Below are 21835 nucleotides of genomic sequence, written 5' to 3' on the forward strand. Positions count from 1 at the left end.
ACCCTTTGTAAACGGAGTGCTAATGAAAGAACAACCATGTAGATACATATAACGCATAAGGGGAAGTCGTATGGTAGATATGACCTTGACGTCAGCCATCTTGAAATCAGCCATTTTGAATAAGGGTCAAGTTTTTTGAATAGAAATAGGTAATATGATACACAGTTTCGGACTAGAATTTAATCAGCAAGAGAATGGTGAAGTTAGTTTTAAGATAAGCCCATTTGAGGAAAAGTTACAGGCATATTAATTGTTTATACTTACTACGTGCGTAAGTCCCTTATCTCCGCTTCTAACCCGCGTATTAATGATAATAAGTGGATAAAAGCTTCGGTGATGCATATTATGCCTAGAGGCAAGTGGTACGGTAAGGATAACCTTGACGACAGCCATTTTGAATTAAAGTGAAGTTTTGAAAAATGAAAATCATAGCATGTGATACCTCATTTTAATAGCCAATTCCCCCCCCCCAAAAAAAGCGAATGGTATGCTTATATTTGTTCTATAGTTTACCAGTATGAATTTAGGACTGCTTCTACGTGGCAAAAAACGTCCATTACTCGATTTTTCAAATTGGCAACACTCCTAATTTTCACGACATGTTTTAAAATTTCAACTTACACTTTGTAATTGTTACTATGGCTCATGTTTTCTAAATTTATTACATTTTTTTAAGAGTTGTGATTTTTCAGTTCATGAATAGTGCTCTATTCAAAGGGTTGTTTAGAGATTATCTTGTGTAGCTGTCAGAAACTTAAATTGTAAGTTTGAAATGCAAATGTAAGAATCGCGGTTTCTTGTGCACTCCAATGTGTAGCTGTCCGAGCGAGTATAAAAATTCAATATCAATTAATGAACAGAGTGATGAAGAAGACTGAAAGATTCATTGAAGACATCACAAATTTCTTTATCTCTTTCGAGATATGAACGGCATAACATTATTGAGAACTAATCTAGAAATCAAATTAATTTGATCTTTTGTATAGAAATTTCTTAAGCATATTATTTCTTTCCATTACGTTTTTAATAGATTTATTGTATTATAGCAACTGTACACATTAATCTGTACCCAACAATCTTTAACTATACACAGTTTAAAAACTGATCATTTAGGCATATTTTATGTTTTTTCCTTATAGTTACACTAATTATTAAGAGGGAAAAATGATAATATATATAAAAAGAGAATGAGAAATTGCCCCGTGTGATAAACGTCGGTGGACCACCGATGGGCAACTAGCCACATCTCGCTAAAAATTGGTTTCCCGCAGCGACGATTCGCGGTGGCCCCACTTCTGTTTTGAAAATTATACCACCAGCGACAGAGTCGCGACGAAACGCCAATGAATAACAAAATTACTTCTCCAAAATATGTTAAATCGCTTATCTAATTTGCTAACATTAGAGTGAGTCTAAAAACACTTTAAAAAGTAAATAAGAAGCACCCCGCGGTGGGCGCGAATCACCAACTATTTGGTTTTTAGGCGTGTGCTCTTCCGACTTCGCCACGGAGAAGATGAAGAGAACGTCTCTTGTAGAGAGATAAACCTTTGAGGTCATTTTAATTTGGCTAAATTGAGTGCTCCTCTAACCGTATATATTCGACGATGACCGTTTGGGAGCAAATAAAATCCGCTTGCCATATAATTTTATAACAAAATGACGCGCGTCTATTTACTTTATTTCATGGTTATCCCATATTCACTTTCAAATGATCTGCGACAGTTGCCATCTAAATTCATACAATTATACGCACTCATATCAAGATTTTTCACTTCATGATGTAGAGGCAGGGGCTACTCTCGACCCCTGGAGCTCACCTTAGGAACAATTCGTCAGGCAAAAATAGTGTATAATAATAACCTCATGCACATGACTGGCGATAGTTCGTGTTGATCCCTTCGCGATTCTTCGCGACGAATCAAAGAAGTACGAACCAAAATGAAGTCATCGCTGTTACGCGATGGTAACTTCAATACCCCAACTCTAGATATCTGTTTCGACTCGACGAAACCCTGCTGCCGGTGGCACACTAGCAGCAATCCTTCGATGCGTCGCTATAGCGACGATCGACATTTACCGGCAAATGAGCCACTAGTTGTTGGCGATGTTTTTGGCATGGGGTGTTCATGATTCGCTCTTGAAGGCAATTTTCAAATCTGGTTCCTATTCTATTTCGTCCAGTTCCATTGTAGTACGTTGGACACTGTACACCATATCAGAGACACGTACTGATAAAGAAATAAATTTGCAGAGTTTCTCATAGGGTATACTAGAGAAAGCTCTCTTTTCATTCTTCAGAGAAATTTTGTGTTTTGACAAGGGTAATTTCCAAAAGCCCTCAATTAATATGAGAAAATAAATGAGAAAATAAATACCGAGCTAAACAAAATCAGCGACTGACGGGTTGAAATTAAATGCAACAAAATCGCAGTGTATCTTAATTGGCTCCCCAAGAATTCTCTCTTCTATTAATATCTATCAGCTCCCAAATATAAAATTGCCCAATACTTTTATTCCATTCTCTGCAACTTTCAAAAATTTGGGAGTCATACTAAATCAAAATCTCTCCTGGTCAGATCAAATAAATGGAGTTTGTAAGAGAGCATTTGGTGCCCTGCATACGTTAAATCGACTAAGAAATTTCTTACCAATATCTTTGACGATCAAACTTGTCAAGGTACTGGTGTTTCCACATCTTGACTATTGAGACTCAGTCTATTCTGATCTAACAGAAAATCAAAGCGCTTGCAAAGAGTGCAAAATGCCTGCATTAGATTTATTTTGAATTTAACCTACTGGGAACATCTCACATCTTTTTATAAAAAACTGTCATGGCTGACGTTAGTTGAAAGAAGAAACTTACATAATCTTACCCTATTGTACAAAATACTTACTACGTCAGAACCATCGTACCTAGCCCGTAGATTTTTATATTTATCAGACTTTCATACAAGAAGCACAAGATCAGAAAATAATTTCTTGCTCTCCATACCCAGTCATAATTCTGATTCATACTCAAAATCCTTCACAGTAAGTACTACACGCCTCTGGAATAGTTTACCTCAATTAATACACAACGTTTCCACAGTTGCCAAATTTAAATATCTGTAAATTCCCTTCTTTTAAGTAAAGATAAGGATACTGGTAGCACATGAGGCATCTTCGTTTTACCAAATTATTAATAACCCATATATGAACACACAACCAATAGGTAACCTATGCTAATTTGTACAGCTTATATATTCATACTTCTAGTACCGCTATATGCAATATGCAATTTAGGTTTCTCCATGTTACTCTGTTTCCTCTATTGTATATTATTTTCAATATTTGTTTTGAAGTGTTTAATTATTTTTTTTGCTTAAGTAGTATACTCTCTTTTATGTGGTTCAATACTTTTCTTTTGTAATTGTTAATTTCTATGTATTGATGTTTTGTTTAAAAAAAAAAAGAATGTATGCACGTGGTTAAGATAAGGCTGCGGAGCCTTAACTTCGCCACGTAAAATAAGTCATCAATACATAAATAAATAATAAAAATTGATATTTTTATTAGATTTTAGACAGACTTAATCATTAGCATTATATACTTGCAGGCAGACAAGATTACATATTATATTAATCATCATCAGCTGCTAATACTTACCGTTTGTGGGGAAAGTAACTCTTGGGCCGCGCTGTGATCAGTTTCGCACACGACAGAATAAAGTCGCCTATAACTCAGGTAATATTAGTCCTATATTAATATAAGTATACATTTTTTGAAAGAGTATAAAATGACAAAAAACTTTTAGAGGAAACATTTTTCCCAACTCAATCTTATAAAGAATCTGTGGCTTAAAAACTGACGTCACACGTAACCAATACTGAGTAAAAATGATAATAACAAGAAAGCCATTACATTTAGCTTTAAAAATGCACTAAAATTAAGTTGTGGAAGACAATTAGACAACCAAAATAAAGAGTTTGGATATTTTCGCTCCAATGGTTACGTTGATATAGTAAATAAAGGAAACGGCTAAAATTTCGGCTTTCTCCTTCTCCCTCTCCCTCCCGTGAGGTGTTTTTTTCTGGCATCCGTCATTTTTTTTTATCAGTGATAGGTATATATTCAAAAAAATATCGGATGTCAAATTGTTACAGGATTTGCCCATAAACTCGAAAAGGACCTTGTCAAGTTAGTGCGTAGACTATCAAGAAATAAGTTCACTTTTGTTTCGAACATTGTTTAAAATTTTAAGTTATACATTACATTTTGCTCTTTACATTTTCTGCACACACATTCTCCATATGAAATGTATACGAAACATTTCTTTGCAGTATAAGAAAATAATACAATCATAGCCTAGTATTATAACCACCAATGCAAACACAATAAAAGCAAAATGATAGGTTCATTTTAATTTGAAGGAAAATCCAACCTTCCAGACTCCAGATCGTGTTCAAGCTCAAGCAATGTTTGTAAGCCTTATCTGTTAAAATGAATACATGGCAGGTTTCATATTTTAATACTGTAAAACGAAACATTTTTCTGAATAATTTCTTAGAATTAAATAAAAACTAATCTCGACAGTTTTTGAAAGTGAAACAATTAGTCTTCCTATGGAATCACCAAAGAAACTACATGCAAAATATGAAACCTTTATGGCTTATTAAAATGATGATATCGTTAAATGATTTCTTTTAAAAGCAAGTTTCAATAGAGGTAGTTAGGAAAAACCTCGAAAGAAATGTTATACATAAATATTATGTTGCAAGAAAATTACGTATTATTCTATAATAAAAGTTACGTTTTCCTTTGCATATAATTGCATTGTATAGGCCTGATCTATTTCAACTGTAAAGAATAATTTAAATATGGAGTCTGAACCTGAGTAGACAACTCACGAAAATACAGAGTGTCTCAAAAGTCCCCTGACATAGGGTTAATCTGTTATTATTAGAGTTACAACAAAATGTAAGAGGATAAACCCTCTCCAAATATGATGTTTTTAATCTAAAGTGAAGGATTTCTTTAAAATCGGACGAACCACTTGGGCTGTGCACTCTTTATGCGACCAATGTTAAAAGAAAATGCAACATTGCCATTTACCTGGACTCACAATATAAGCGAATGATGTTACTGTTTCAAATCTGGGCTGGCCATTGGCACGTTAGCGTAGAAGATACTCCATTCACTCATTTATGTTGTGGGTCCAGGTAAATGGCAACATGGCACTTATTTATTTTGTAATAAATTATGTAAGTTATTACAAAATAAATATTATTTAAAAAGTAGTTAACAAGAAACACAGACGACATGATAAGTCATCAATTACCGTTGAGTTTATTTTTCTAGTCGTTGTCTTAACCTAGATTTTTCGGTAATTCAAATTCTGGTCACACTATAATTTATATTGATGGCAACACTGAAAATTCTTCCGATTCATATTTTCGGGTGTAGAGTAACATTATCTATTATTGTGGTAAGTTACATTTCATTATCTCGTTTCAATCACGAAAAACTGGCAAAAGAAAAATTGTTAGCTTTTGAAAAATGTTTAGTAGTCTGCTCCCTTTTTGAAAGCAATGAATATTATATGAAAAACATTCAAAATATTGGCATATGCAGCTTCAAGAAAGACAAGCTCTTTTTAGGCTATAATATATTACATATAAATACCGAAAGAAACTTAAGTAATTTTGAATCTTGCACTATGAAAGGAAAATACACATAAGTATGTAGGAAAAATTCATATTATTATTATTATTATTATTATTATTATTATTATTATTATTATTATTATTATTATTATTATTTAAATTTACATTTCTTCAAGGAGAGAATATTTACAAGAACACATGGGTTTTATGAAGAGTAACACACGTGTTTCGTGAGTTGCATGAACAGTAACACACGCACCTTGGTTCTCATTATTAACAAAAAATAATCATACATAGATAATGCATAAGTTTCTTCATAATAAAAATAAAAATAAAACTCAAATCCTTAATTATTCTTGTAAATGAAAAGCAAAATACATTTTTCACATCCTGGTGGCCCTAACATCGTAGTAGGTCATGCTATTTTCTATGCATAGTAGTCACACAATTTTCTGAATGATGTTAATATAAACGAAAATATGCAACTTTTAATGTATTACACAATATTCACACTTTTCTGACAGAGTACAATTAGTATTGCTAAGTGAAAATTTCCAACTTTTCCCCACCATTTCCCTTCTTCCATCGCAAATTTTGTCTAATTCTCAATCTAGGTTTCATGAACAACTGTAAAAATATCAAGTTCTTACATTTAACAGTTTTGGAGGTCCGGTAAATGACGAAAATATTTTGTAATCCCCCTCCTTCCCTTTCTTTACAGGGGTAGCATTTCACAAATTTTTTTTGTTGCTCTCAGCCTTTGGTATAAGAAGAACGATTTTACAGAATTTCATGTTCCTAGTGTTTAAAGTTGAGATTTGATGAAGAACGATATCTAAATTAAACAGCTAACCTTCTTTTGTTTCGAGAGACAACGATGGCTCAGGGGTAGAGCGTTCACCTTTGGTGCTTGAGGTCCCCTGTTCGATCCCAGCTCGCGCCATGTGAACCCTGTGGTGGACAAACACCATGTGCGTGATTTATCTAGAGATTTTCACATTTCTTCTCAATCTTTTCATTCCACCATTTCTTCAATTCTCATCATTACCGTCTCCTTTAGCCTAGCCAGCATAACCATGGGACGTAAAGATTTCATTTCCTCTCATTCGCATTTTGTTACATTTTATATCTAGAGTAAATATTAGTATAAAAATTCAATTTTCTATTTTCAGAAGTTTCGGAGATGTTATGAGCAACAAATAATATTTTATAAAGATCACTTTCTTCCTTTGGCCATCACATTTCTCAGAGCTTTCTTTTACTGCCACTAGTAGTACGTGGAGAAGTTTCCTACTAATTTTTAGGGTTCAACGTCAAATGATTTTGGGGACCTGGTGAACGGCTAGGAACGTTCAGACTCTTCTTTCCAAGCAAACTGACCGTTTTTGTAAACCTCAGCCTCATCAACCAGCAAGATACAGAGAGAGTGTTTATATAAAGTTCAAATTTCCTTACTTCTTAAATTACAATACCTAATTCTACCGGAGATGAAGAAAATCATGATTGTTTCCCAGCTTTAGAGTCGCATTTCTTTAAACAATGTCTTATCTGCAGCCTAGGATGCAATGAGAATATTTACATAAAAATTCATGGTTCCAGGTCTAACAGTTTGAGAGATTTGTTAAACACCAGAAAGGCATTAGCTATTCTTCTTTGGGGTAGCATCTAAAATGATTTTACGTAAGCAATAATACACAAAGGAAAAAATATAGAAAATTTTACGATTCTGCACCTAATAGTTTTGGAGATCTGAACAATGCCCCAAAAACATTCAAGTACTGCTTTCCCCGTCAGTGGTATCATTTCGCAAAATACTGTTTTGTCTACAAACTAGAACCTAAGGAAAATATTTGCAACGTCCTTTAGGGTCACATTGCGCAAAATCCCTCTTATATACACCTTAGGACCTAAGGAAAATAAAGTAGAACTTATTCCTTAAGGAAAATAAAGTAGAAAATGTCCTTATTCGATTCATAATTATCCTATGCTGTTAGCGTATGTAAGTATGCAAACCATGGAGTGTTATGGATTGTATATAGGCAAGGTGTTCTTCGAAACCATTTTATAGATGATGGGGTCCTACCAACATGTTCACTGGTCCAATTGTAGTACTGTTTGGTTCTCGTCGACCGTGTCCACCAATAAAGTGCCATTCCGTAATTTCTTAATATCTTTAACCTGTCCGGAGTTATAAGTAATAACTGTATTAATGAGAAAAGGGGACAAACATTAATAGCACTCGGCAGAAAAGGAAACATAACACTCGGACGATTTGTTTCATCATTGGAATTACCAGCATCTTTATCTTTAATTACAAGAGATTGGATTATAGACATCAGTATACCTGTCTTTTCCACACTATCTTCAACTTGAGAGTTTGTCTCGCTTTCGCTTGTTTCAGGCGTTTTACGAGAGGGTGAGCTTGGACCCGATTTTAAAGTTTATTTAGTACCCATAAAAATTGGTAGTAAATATACATTTATAAATAGAAAATGTGTGTAAACGTGCAACTTTACACCGAAGGGCTTGCGAGGAGAGCTTATGCTACTCCCCTGGCTATCTCACAACCATAACCTCACCGTAGGACAATGTGAGGACGATACGGTCAGGAGGGAATGGTGGCACAAGAAAAACGTTTTCCAACGACAAACCACATGACTACGGGAAAAGAAAAATGAAACTAAAAGAAAACATGTGCAGTCATAAAATAAGGAATAAAAACAATTCCCAGCAGCCCACAAGAGGACAAAATGTGCGGACTTTTTCTTTATGTGGTTTCATTTTTTACTCCTTTATATTTTAATGTTTTTTCTTTGAATTTTTATATTTTTATTAAAGATAACACAAACACGGGACGGACAGAACAGCATGCCGAGATGGGTGCACGTCTAACTCAAATGGAGGAAAAGATAAACATACTGTTTATTCCAAAAGACTCTCAGCGATCACCGGAGAGTCCGGTAGCTGAGGCTGAGTTTTTTTCTGCTGAGAGGACGTGCGTCAAGTTGGCAAATCCCAATCGAACTTTTAAAAGTAGTACCAATTTTGTTTGGCATTTGACAAAGGTTTGGGTGCAGGATCTTCAACTAATGTTGGTAGTTAATGCATGTTCCAGTAAGACATACATTGTAAAAGATAAAAGAATTATTATAGATTATGAGAAGCGCGTTCAAATAGGTACTGCAGGTAGCTACATCCAAGGTCAGAAAATGCTAAGTTATCACACGTTGTCCTAGATGAGGCCCATGAGCTTAGACACACTATTCCTCTCACGACAGGAACAGAAAAGGGATGTCCGACTCAGCGGACAGGAAATTATACTTTTGTTTATGAAAATTGCAACACCCAGATTAAATGACCCGTATGAATTCAAACTTTGCTAATATGAATAATGATGCTATAAGAGGAAGTGATTAAAATTTCAGACAAGTGGCGTCAAAATATGGCCGGCAGCGTCCTCTCGTCTGTGATCGGAGTGGTACCGCACAAGGTCAGTGCATATCGCAGGGAGTCAATGGATAATGGTCAATCAAATAGCCAGCATGTTTCCTTGACGTCAATGAGCGCAATATACGGAGTTGAGTGAGTTTGAACGGGGCAGAATGATCGGCCAGCGGGAAGCGGGTTTGTTGTACCGTGTAATTGCTGCTCGTATAGGACAGTGTGTGAAAACAGTGGATAAATGAAGTTATACAAAGCGACGAGCAGGGACTAAACCATGTAATGTGGCCCCAGCATGGGATGACAGACACGTTGTCAGGATGCACGTAATGGGCCGGACAGCGGTAACCATAGTGTTGGCTCAACGCTGGAGTATTGTCACGGTTGTTGCCATGTCTGTGTCAACTGTTCGACATCGTTTGCTGAAGGCTAGACTGGTGGCTCGAATACCGTTGCGACGGTTCCTCTTGACCAGAAACGACAAACGCATCACACTAATATGGGCACGGAAACACCATCAGTGGCATGCTGAATGCAAAAAATGATGTTTTTGGGTGAGTCCTGCCCTATGTGATGCCCGCGTACAAGTACAACGCTACCGTGGTGAGCTCAATCTACCAGCTTGCATTGTTAAGCGTCATAGTGGACAAAGGTCCAGTGTGATGGTGTGGAGCGCCATTGGTTAAACATGCGATAGCAACTCATACGTATCCAGAGCAATTTGAACAGCTACCGGTATATTGTTGACGTTTTACAGCCCAGTGTAATGCCCTACCTACAGGCAACTCCAGACGTCATACTTCAGCAGGTAATGCCAAGCCATTTGGAGTGAGGAATATGCAAGCTTTCTTCTCAGAACACCAGATGTCACTACTCCTCTGGCCTGCGCAGTCGCCTGACCTGTCACCCATCGAGAATATCTGGGAAATGGTTGGACGCAAACTTCTTTGTCAAGGTCCACCACCGACAAATCTGCATGCCTTGTGGACTCGGGTATAAGCGCGTGGCTGAATATTCCCTAGGAAATTATCCAGAACCTTCTTGATTTCATACCAGGACGTGTAGAGGCGCTGATCTCTGTACGTGGTGGATTCACAAGATAATGATTTTCCAAGGTCACAGTTGTACGATTCTGTAATTCTAATCATTTGCATCTTGCCATGTACGTAATCTCTAGATTAAATTTCATTGTTCCAGCATAGATTTTTCTGGGTATTACAATTTTCATAAACAGCAGTGTGTGTTGACTTTAGTATATCATTTTCGCATTTCTGTTGTTATTTCTGTATTTCATGAGTGAGAATCCCATTTTAATCATACTATGATGGATTATTTTACTTGCAATGTTTAGTAAATGTTCCTTTTTCGTGGGCTTATTATGGTGATTTTTCAATCAGAATACAGACTGAGTCTTCGGTGATTTCACAGTGTCAAGGTTATTTTGGAGGAAATGTTACTCTTTACACCTTGGAAAACTAAGATATCACAAGAATTTCACATTATTAAGAGCTACAATTGTATGTTAGGAAAAATACCTTAGTTAATAATGGGACTATTTAATTATCTTTATACACAAGTAAAGAAACGTGACTCGTGTCAAACAATTTCACGTACAAAATGTATTACTAAATGTTTCAGACAGTTGCTTAGTTACGTTGGTCAAGTATCTTACTGGTGAGTTCAAATTTCGGGTCTAGTATTGGTATATCTTACAAAAATTACTAATGGTGATGTGGGCTATTTAAACTTTGTAAAACTTTTATACAAGGGGGCATACTTGAATAACAAATTGAAAGAAACGACGATTAGGGTACTTAAGATATTACTTCAATGTTGTTGTTACAAAGAAACCCTTGTATTTGAAATAGCCTATGAGCATGAAAAAGCACTCAATCTACATTCTCAAAACGTTTATGAATGGAGTGAGTAGGAATGACCTAATGTTCAAAACATGTTTATAAGATGTAGACTAACCGTAGAGCCCTCTAAAACAGTGAATACGTAAGGATTATACGACTTCGCTGTCGAAACATAATGTCTATCACTTGTTTAGTGATGTTTAGCGATCACTTTCTTTTTCTTTTTCTTTCTTTTTTCTTTTTCTTTTCTCTTCTTTTTTCTTTTCTTTTCTTTTTTTTTGATAGCAGGGAGTTTACGTGCTTTCTTTGTGAAGACTGCTGTTTTATTTAAGGATTGCAAGCGGTACTAAGGCTGCATTCATTGGGTGATATGCATAAAGATGACTAAGTACTAGTGAGTATAATCTCACCTCTTGAAAGAGATTAATCTACAAGTGAGTTCTTAGTCGTAATTCGTATGCACAAAAGGAACGAATAGAAATGAGATTGTTCTCACTGTGACAAGCAGTTCCATCTCATGTGAACCTGGCTTTGATGACATTTCATACAGAAATGACGTAATGAATGTGATGATTATTTCCTTTCCTTTACTAAATCAGGAATTCACAGGTGTCGATGTGTGTAGCAAGTGAAAGCATGTAAGTAAAATTAAAATTAGTAGCGTTATTTATCCACACAAAAGCACGACTTTTTCTTCTGTTGGATTACATCAGTAGTGATTCTCAAACTTTCCGACAGCGCAGACCCCAGTTCATTCGGGAAGTGATCCGCGGACTCCATTGCAATGTTATCTGAAATTTCACCTTGTATTAAAAATATGCACCCTGTTTCAAAAAGAATATACGTATTTTAAATGCATATATTTATTAAACTTTAAGACATACGAATATGAAATTTTACACATATATTTACGAATCTCTCAAGTTCAAATTACAGTTCAAGGTACAAATTACAGATTTTCAATATGTCCTCCATCAGCGACACGAACAATATCACATCGATACTCAAATTCCTCCCATACTCGGGCAAGCATGTCCTGCGTCACTGATGTTATGGAAGTACGGATCCGGTTCTTCAACTCTTCCAGGCTCTGTGGGAGTGGTGGTACATAAACGTTGTCTTTAACGAAACCCCACAGGAAGAAGTCACAGGGTGACAAATCCGGTGACCGTGTAGGCCAGCTGAGACATGCTAAGTAGCACAGCTCCTTGATGACCAATCCAACGGTTCGGTAGACTTTCATTCAGATATTCACGCACTTGGCGACTCCAGTGAGGGGGTGCCCCGTCTTGTTGAAAAATGAAGTTGTCTTCGTGCAGCCTCAGAAACGACCAGTTTTGTAACATAGCGAGATACTGTTGACTGTTAACCGTGTTTCCATTAAAGAAGAATGGGCCGTAAACAGATGAACGGGATATCGCACAAAACACATTGACTTTGGGCGAATCTCGTACATATTCAATGACTGCATGTGGGTTCTGTAGGCCCCAAATTCGAACATTTTGTTTGTTTACCTGACCACTAACTCGGGAAGTCGCTTCATCTGAAACGAAATTTCAATTCAAAATACAGTACTTTCAAGACTGAACTTGTTTTTTTTTTTTTTTTTTTTTTTTTTTTTTTTTTTTTTTAACGGAAATCCACTTGAGAAACAACGTTCTCAAATTAGGTGGTCACTAATGTGAGGAATGAAATTATTTGTGTTTTTGCATAACTGCATTGAACTCGGGAATAATTTTTGTTATCATCAATCTTAGGTCCGATTCCACATCAAGACGTTTTCGCTTTCAAGTTTCAATACTGCAAAGAGCAGAAAAGGTCTGCTCACATAAGTAAGTGGTAAGGAAGGGCATCAAATGCTGAACACGATGCGCTGTGCAAAAGTGTTATCATTGTCAATAGCACCCAGAATCTCGTTACAAAATGCCACACGTTTGCGTTTGTCATCAGAACGCAGAGCTTGTAACAGCTGTAACTTGTACGGCTTTATAACCAACCGACGTCTCAAAACACGCCAAATTATTGTTGTCGGCACTTAAAACTACCGACTGGCACGACGAGTTTTGAAGGACTACGTTGGAAAGCAGTTTGAATTTGTACAACATTTTCTTCAGGAACACGAGGGCGGCCAGGACGCTTTCCTTTACATACACATTGTAAATAGAGACTATTATGGGGGAATCAAATTTATGATGGGATAAATTTGATTTCGATTCCTGAGAATGGATGCGTAAATTTTCATACCGAGATGCACGTAGCTCATGGAGAGCTGAAATTAATGCCACGGGGCTCGAACTCCAGGTCTCCAAGTTTAAAATTTATTATTGTTCTCCGAAAGATAAAAGAGAAAGTAAAAGTGATACTATTAACTAATATATACTCTACTTTTTCCCCAAAACGGTGTAACCAGGGCGCTAGGAAAAAGTAGGCGCGTAGTTATTACGAAAGGTTAGGTATAGAAATCGCCGGTTAATTTCGCAGAATATCCACATGCTGCAAAGCTGAAAGAAACATGACATACTAGTCTGGTACTCAAGAGACGGGCTGTGCTGACTATCCCACATGCAGCAAATGAGTAATGATAATAATAATTTAAAAAAATTGAGTGAATAAAATTAAATAAAAGAAATTAAATGAAGAAGAATAAATTAGATTGTTAAGCCTGAAAACGGCCAGCTCAGCTTGTCTCTCACTATGTTGGTGCAACAATAAAAAAAAAATAATCTGCCAAAGTTTGGAGAGGGTAGAAAGTTGAAATGGCAATGCATCAAATGACAACAGTTACATGAAATTTAGGTAACAGTGATAAAATTTATTTTTAAGAGTTTAAAAATGATTTAAAAAAATCATAAATTAGTTAACAAAATAACAATGACATGGATTTCTAAGAAAAAATAAAAGATTTTTTTAAGGAATTAAAAAATGTTTTCAATCACTATTTTCAATCACTTCAAATAAGGATATTTCAGTAACCTGATCCTTCTATACTGATTGTAATTTTATTCTGATGCTAAAATTAGGGACTATTTACGAAATCTGAAGGATTTGGGCTTCCTGTTTGTAGTTTTACTATTTTTGTTATTCTTTTCATAACATACTACAAAATCAGAGCACTTCTAGAACAAAATTATTTTGACACTTTAGGACAGTTACATAGAAAGATTGAAATGAATTCTCTGTTTTTATGATTTGTTAACTTAACACAATAGCGAAATGATCGTTTTAGCGAATATAAAAGTGCTCAGTAAACACACATTAAATTTATCAAGGAGAACCATGAAAAGAAATTGATGAAAGTAGAAAGGGGTGAGTTATCTAGAGATAATCAGGTAATTTTGAATTTAGAAAAATGAATAGGTTTTGACTTGGTAGCAAGATGAGAACAATCACAAAAAAAAAAAAAAAAAAAAAAAAAAAAAAAAAAGAAGATAGGACAGACGTGCACTTCTAAAACCTTATTGTTTACGCATTGGTCTATATAATAATCATATAAGCAAATTTATACACATATTCAGCATTAAAAAAAAAATCACCTCAAGACAAGACATTTATTAATTTCAATTATTTCTATAATAATAATAATATACGGTATTATCATACACATTTACACATACACAGAATATATATATTTAAACAAATATTCATGGTGGTAATTACGGAGGTTAAACGAGTATTTGGCCAAGTACTCCAGCTGAGGAATATCTGTGTTTCTAGATATTTATTTTTCGGGGATACGCCTCAGCCTAATATTCCTAATCTAAACTAATCTAATTTGAGTCACGTTAATTAATAATTTGATGCCGCAATATATATATATATTTCATTTTTCTTATTTACTCTCTATCACTCGGTCTATATGAACTACGTACGGTTGGACATAACTTCTAACTACATGTTCTTGCCATTACAACGGGTTAGTCATTCAACACTACTCTTATTCATAGCTTATATAACCTGGATATATATTGTTGACACATTTCTCATATCTTAGGAACAGTGAGCTTACAATCACATACTTAAAAAAAAAAAAAAAAGGACTCTTCTCTATGCAAGTAATACCTATTCAATGATTTTAAATTTGATATTTTTACAATACTGCATTACCAGTATTAATACGAATACCAGTATAGTTGATAAATTCATGTTACAACAACGACAACAACAAAAATGTTGTAAATGCTGAACTGAGATCTGAAACTCTTGTTGTTTCAGAACTTCTTTACACCTAGACATAATTCCATTTCTAAATGTATTACATAACGTTAATTAATCATAGCAGAAATTCCAATTATATTCTGCATGGTCATGATAATAAAATTAAAAATAATGTATAAAACTCATCCTGGCTATTGTAAAAAAAAAAATAATGTTTATAAATCGTTCATTCCGTCCAACGACAGAAAATTGGAATGGTGATAATTATTTCGACCTGATGCTACACAGAGTTTATAGATGAGCGGATGGGATCGGCCAAAGTACTTCGGCTTTGAATCACAACAAGGGAGAAAAATGTTTAAAACTTCTCCTACCTTTTCGCTGTTGCCTTGCATCTTTGGATCGTCCACTATAGATGTATTTACCTCAGTGATGCGAATCCACCGCACTACACTGCACGCGATGTAACTCTTGCTATACACTACACCGTGGATCATAGAAGTCCTTCCTTCATGACCCGACGGCTGCATCTCTGGCAGATGAGTCTCTTCTGATCCTCAAGCTACCTCCTCTCGAGACGAGGATTCTTGGAAGGTTTTCCCCAATACTGGTATCTCCTACTGGTCATCTAGTCTTTCTTTCTTTTATATATATTGAATTTTTACGCACGCCTTCACTGAGTTTCTCCATCAGGCACTAATATAAGCATTTGTGTCACCACTATGGAGCGGGAATGTAACTTTGCCACTTACTACGTCGTTTAACCAAATTTTTTTAAAAAATGTTGTTTTTTTTTTAAATTGCGAATGATATAAATATAGATTCTATATATATATATATAAATGGTTCTGGAGCGAGTAAATGTCACTTAAGTTGTCACGCGAGTTACCTTAACAAAGCACCACTATATATATTTAGCCGCACATTCTGATTTGTACTTAATACACACACACAAAAAAATATGTACACGAACTCTGAGAGTCTCGGGTTGGGTGTCTTTGGACAACCACGTTCTTGCACCAACTAACTTCCCCGAGTGCTTTTCAACCGAGGGCGCGGTGGCTCAGTGGTAGAGCGTTCACCTCTGGTGCTTGGGGTCCCGGGTTCGATCCCAGCCCCCGCCAAGTGAACTTTGTGGTGGACAAACACCGTGCTCGTGGGTTTTCTCGGGGTACTCCCGTTTCCTCCCACTTTCTTCATTCCACCATTTCACTCATCTCTCATCATCACCGTCTCCTTTAGCCTAACCGGCATAACCGTGGGACGTAAAACTCAAAGATTTCATTTCATTTTTTAACATGGGGTGCCTGCTTGCAGTTGCAGCTCGTTCCGCAACTGGTGTATCGTCAGCTTCTGTAATAGTTACGAATTCCTCCGCTTGGCAGCGCTTCACTCAATTGATAGGGTAACATACCGACGCTGGAAGAAAGATATTCACAAAACAAACTCGGAAAGAACAAATACACGTCTGGTGGTAGTATTGTTTCTTTCTTTCTTAATATCGGGGAAGTTTTGCCCTCCCAAAGTTGGGTGGTTGTGGTTCTAAATATTCATTATCATTAAAACAGAGGAATTATCAAGATATAAAATAATTCTGTATTTTAATTTTGTGCTCGTATCGGTGTAGTTTTTAAGAATGTTTACTGCCTCAAGAACTGTCCCTATCGGTTCCCTTTCAAGCAAGATGTTTTTCTTTTTCCTGGGGAGAGGGGATTGTCATATTACCAGCCATAAAATCAAGAGATTCCAACATGGAACACCAGGAAGTATGTCTAATGAAAAACTGAAGTATAAATGTAGTCAACGGAACTTAATACTGTATTTATGATATTTCTTCCCACTCTACCCAGTTAAGTAATTTGTAATTAATTTCTCATCAATACTTTTTATGGTCATATGCTAAAGAAGATGATGAGAATGAATGAAATGTTGGAATGAAGAAAGTGGGAGGAAACACACGTACACGGTGTTCGTCCAACACGAAGCCCACTTGACGCGACCTGGGATCGAACCAGGGGCCGCAAGTAATTTAGAATATAGGAAATAATTTGTGACACTGAAAGAATAATAATCTTACCATGCACAGAAGTATACATATTATTTTTGTATTTAAGAGGTTGCTTGATTTTGTTTTCACAAAATTTCTCCAATTTAAAACATCGTTACAGTTAAGAATTGAAATAAAGAAGACACAATAGTCAAACATACATGTAATATGATGTACAGAAACCAAATCAAATCAAATGAACGTTGATAATAGCAGAAATATCTAGTCCTTGCAATCGCAGTTCGTTCTTTTTTTCTGCTTTGAGATATATACCTACCATTCCCAAAAGAGAAGTTCCTATATTCAAGATATTTTCAGCATCAAATTCAGTGATTTCAAATTCACGGTTAATTCCCATCGATTGAAAACTAACAAATCATTCCAAATATTAATATTTAGTAAATCATGTCTCGAAGGAGAAAAAGTCCTACCACTGATCTAATTCCTAGCTCTGTGTCTTTCATGTACATGATCCCGTGTTCGATTTCCGGCGCAAAACATAAAAAATAATCTAAAATCATTCACTTTCAATAATCATCTGTCTTCTTTAGCCTAATTTGTTGGAATGTTAAACTTTTTTTAATTATTATTTTCAAAGGAAAACATCTTGGATTTCATGCTTCTTTATAGTAGAACAGCAGACAAAAATACGTGGTTACTGAAAATGGACTTTTTGTACCTTATATTCATACAAAGAAATGCTAACAAAATGCGTATTGTTGGAGGAGAGACGTGTTTCTGTACCCTAAAGAGAATAAAGCGGAAAATATTTGCGGTAGCGATGCTTTTTATTCAGAAAAAACTTGGCGAGCAACATTTCAGATTTCAATGTAGTCATAGAAAAATTTTAAGCTCGAAAAGAATGAAGAAAGACCTTTTATTTTAAAATAATGCATAGTTTATTTAATTAAATAATTTTTGTTTAACTGCTTGCTTGAATATATGCAATTTCCTTGCTGTTTTTCTTCTTTTGGGGTTAACGCCATCATTCATGGCTTACAGCACATACTATATATTCGATTATCTCTTGTTCAATAACACGAGTATAGAAGTTTTGTACCTGGGTATATAAGTAGTTTATGAACGTATATTGATAGTTGTTTCTAGCTTATATATTAAATCAATATTAGAGAATACACTTTAATCAATAAATATACAAATAGAGCTTAAAAAATTTCCTCTTCATATTTCCTGAATATTTTTTGGATAAAACTCAAGAACGCTGGGGGAGGGAAACACTTGCGCGTATCTACATACCTTTGATATTGCAACCTGTGCCTCTACAGACTACGAACCGCTACTGATATTTTGTGAACCACCTCAGTACCTAGTTCACTTGTCTCACAGCCTGTTAGAGTGGGTGGAAATGGCTGAATTTATGGATGTGTAGCCAAGAAGAAAAGTGTATAAAGTTCAAAGAGTGTGTATGACTCTTATGTGCAAGACTATAAAAGTCTATATAGTCAACAACATCGTGTCCATGGATTTTCTCGGGGTATTCCCATTTCCTTCCACTTTCTTTTTCAATTAATTCTTCCATAATAATTCATTTGCATCGTCTCCCTTAGTGTAAATGGTACAATAACCAGACGTTTAACTGTAAGATTTCATTTTATTTTTTACTGTGGCATGAGTTTTGCTTCCCTATCACAAATGCAAGTGTTCCCAAATTGGTTCTTCAAAATTGAAACGAGAGTTGTGGCCGTATGGTGCAAAGAACTTGGTCGTCACTGTTCTATATGTTGGAATATTTAAACGAAAGTATCCGTGCTTTAATAAATCTAATAGAGTAGTTCTCAAAGTGGAGTCCGCGGATTCCTGGGGGTTCGTGGGACTTAGCCAGGGGGTCCGCGACGCCTAAAAAGTGGAATGTGCTTTAATAAAATAGCACGCACAGCTGTTATGCAAGAAGTATTTTTTCAGTTACTATAAAAAAAGCCAATTGGAAATTATACCTACGTTTGTAGATTTAAATGTTCCCCTACTTTATTAAATTTCTGCCCTGAAGTTTATCAACCATTATACAGGACTACTTCAAGTGAGAGAAGTTCCTTCTTTGATCGGGCATTTTCTTCAAAAGCAGTTGTACATTAACTGCACGACGCCTCGGAACTTCATGCATTTCATCTTCATGTGGCGGAAAGCTCCCACCATACCACCAATTTCAGATTTAAAAAAAAAAGAAAAAGAAGTAAATGTTAGTCATTCCTATGCTTATAAACATCAAGCCTCCAACCAATTCTGGGATTTCAAAAAAAAAAAAAAAAAAAAGATGAAAAACCCCTCCCAAAATATGTTCCTAGATCCGCCACTGCGAGTAACATTTGACACAAATTCGTTTGCGTGGAAGTTGTGAGTATGAATAATTGTCTAAAAAGGCATTGCAACATTTGATGCCCTTCCTTACCACTTACTTATGTGAGCAGACCTTTTCTGCTCTTTGCAGTATTGAAACTTGAAAGCGAAAACGTCTTAATGTGGAATCGGACCTAAGATTGATGATGACAAAAATTATGCCCGAGTTTAATGCAGTAATGCAAAAACACAAATAATTTCATTCCTCACATAAGTGACCCTCTAATTTGAGAACGTTGTTCCACAAGTGGATTTCCATAAAAAAAGAAAGAAAAGAAAAGAAAAGAAAAAAGAAAAGAAAAAGAAAGATTCAAGTTCAGTCTTGAAAGTTACTGTATTTTGAATTGAAATTTCATTCACTAGAAAACAATCATGTATCTTTAGAATAAATTACTTATTGCATTATATTTCTTGATCTTTTTCTTGTCGGTGGTAATTCTAATTAGTATATTTTAAATATAATGTGAAATTTCAGATAACATTGCAAGGGAGTCCGCAGATCACTTCCCGAATGAACAGGAGTCCGCACTATCGGAAAGTTTGAGAATCACTACTGATCTAATCCAACAGAAGAAAAAGTTGTGCTTTTGTGTGGATAAATAACGCTACTGCTTTTAATCTTACTGAGATGCTTTCACTTGCTACACACATCGACACCTGTGAATTCCTGATTTAGAAAAGGGAAGGAAATAAACATTGCATTCATTACGTCATTTCTGTATGAAAGGTCATCAAAGCCAAGTTCACATGAGATGGAACTGCCTGTCACAGTGAGAACAATCTCATTCCCATTCGTTCTTTTTATGCATACGAATTATGACTAACAACTCACTTGTAGATTAATCTCGTTCAAGAGGTGAGATTATACTCACTAGTACTTAGTCATCTTTATGCAAATCACCCACTCTAACACATTGTGAGACAAGTGAACTAAGTACTGAGGTTGTTCACAAAATTTGGAGATTAATCTCAGCTAGTTGAGATTATACTCAACTTTATGCATACGAAAAGTGAGAAATCATAGTTTGATTGATCAGTTCCGTGCATTTATTCAGGTACCTGTGATTAAACTCAAATGACGTCACGTTGTGTCGCTTTTTATGCATACAACCTTGAGATTAGTCTCAAAATCTTTGTAAAGAGTAAGATCTCACTTTATGCATATCACCCATTATGGTATATATGCTGCTAAATATGGTATTGAGCATTCCATCACTTCAGTTTTTTTAAAACATTCATTGAGTGCCCTGAAAAGAGTGAAAACTTGCTTAACGAACAGCATGACAAATTATGAACACTTTCTGAATTACGGACACTCTCTGAAATACGGACACTTACAATAACGAACTTGGTGTGGAAGCTTTTTGGGATACCTGAATCCAAAGAAAGAGCTATTAATATTTTCGCCGAAATGAACAACAGGGTATGGAGCTCATTTACAAGACTGTAAGGTATTAGGTAATGTAGGCCCTATTTGGTATTAGGTTAGGTGTTGTAAGGTGTTTTACTTGTATCGTTTTTTTTTTGTTTTGTTTTTTTTAGTTTATAGCTCATTTCTAAGGTATTTACAAATGACTCCCTAAAGAGGATATGGGGAACTAATGCCCCATTTCTAGCAAATGTGGTACCATTCAGAAATCTATACTTCGGAAAAAGAAATACTACACAACAAATTTCATTGGTTATAAAATTTTATACTTAAAGGAACAGAGTAAACATTTATTGCAAAGAATATTGAAAACTCAAACATTAATACTATATTTATGAATAATCAGGGGTCATCTTACTTGGAATAGTGATTAGTGTATATCAGCATCCTTTATACAGTACGAAATATCAGAACTAAAAATAGAAGTAAAAAGCAAATACCCTACAAATATATATATATATATATATATATATATATATATATATATATATATATATATATATATATATATATATATATATATATATACACACAGGGTGGGCCATTTTAATCACTCCACGGAAATATCTTAAAAATTATAAAACATAGAGGAAATGTTTGAAGTACACGTTATATATTGCTAAGGGGAAAAACCAATTCCGCCAAAAGTACCCTCTCCGCCCCCCGTAAATGGGGGTAACTTTGAAATGTCAAATGGGAACATAGGTCGAGTAATACCTCGTTCGAAAGGTCTTGAAAAACTAAGTAACGCTGTACCAAAAGATGTTTCACATGGAGCACTAGTTTCAAAATGGCCGCCATGATATGGTTCCGAAAATCTAGTACCGGCGAATATGATTGTGCAATGGAGTGTATGTAATATATATACTCATGTATGTACGATTGGACTCTTCTGATTGGTGGT

The 21835-nt window shown here is 35.3% G+C and overlaps 1 protein-coding gene across 1 annotated transcript in view; it reads left to right on the top strand.

Moving 5' to 3' along the window:
* Positions 1–8521: 8521 nt before the first annotated feature.
* LOC145680704 (cytochrome P450 3A19-like) overlaps positions 8522–21835 on the top strand; it is a 37129-nt gene continuing 23815 nt past the window's right edge. Inside the window, exon 1 of the mRNA XM_081751626.1 lies at positions 8522–8846. Within this exon, the coding sequence (XP_081607752.1) occupies positions 8522–8846 (325 nt within the window). The remainder of the gene's footprint in view (positions 8847–21835) is intronic.

This window comes from Thermobia domestica, chromosome 1 (assembly GCF_964235325.1).
Source record: "Thermobia domestica chromosome 1, izTheDome1.hap1.1, whole genome shotgun sequence".
Classification (NCBI taxonomy): domain Eukaryota; kingdom Metazoa; phylum Arthropoda; class Insecta; order Zygentoma; family Lepismatidae; genus Thermobia; species Thermobia domestica.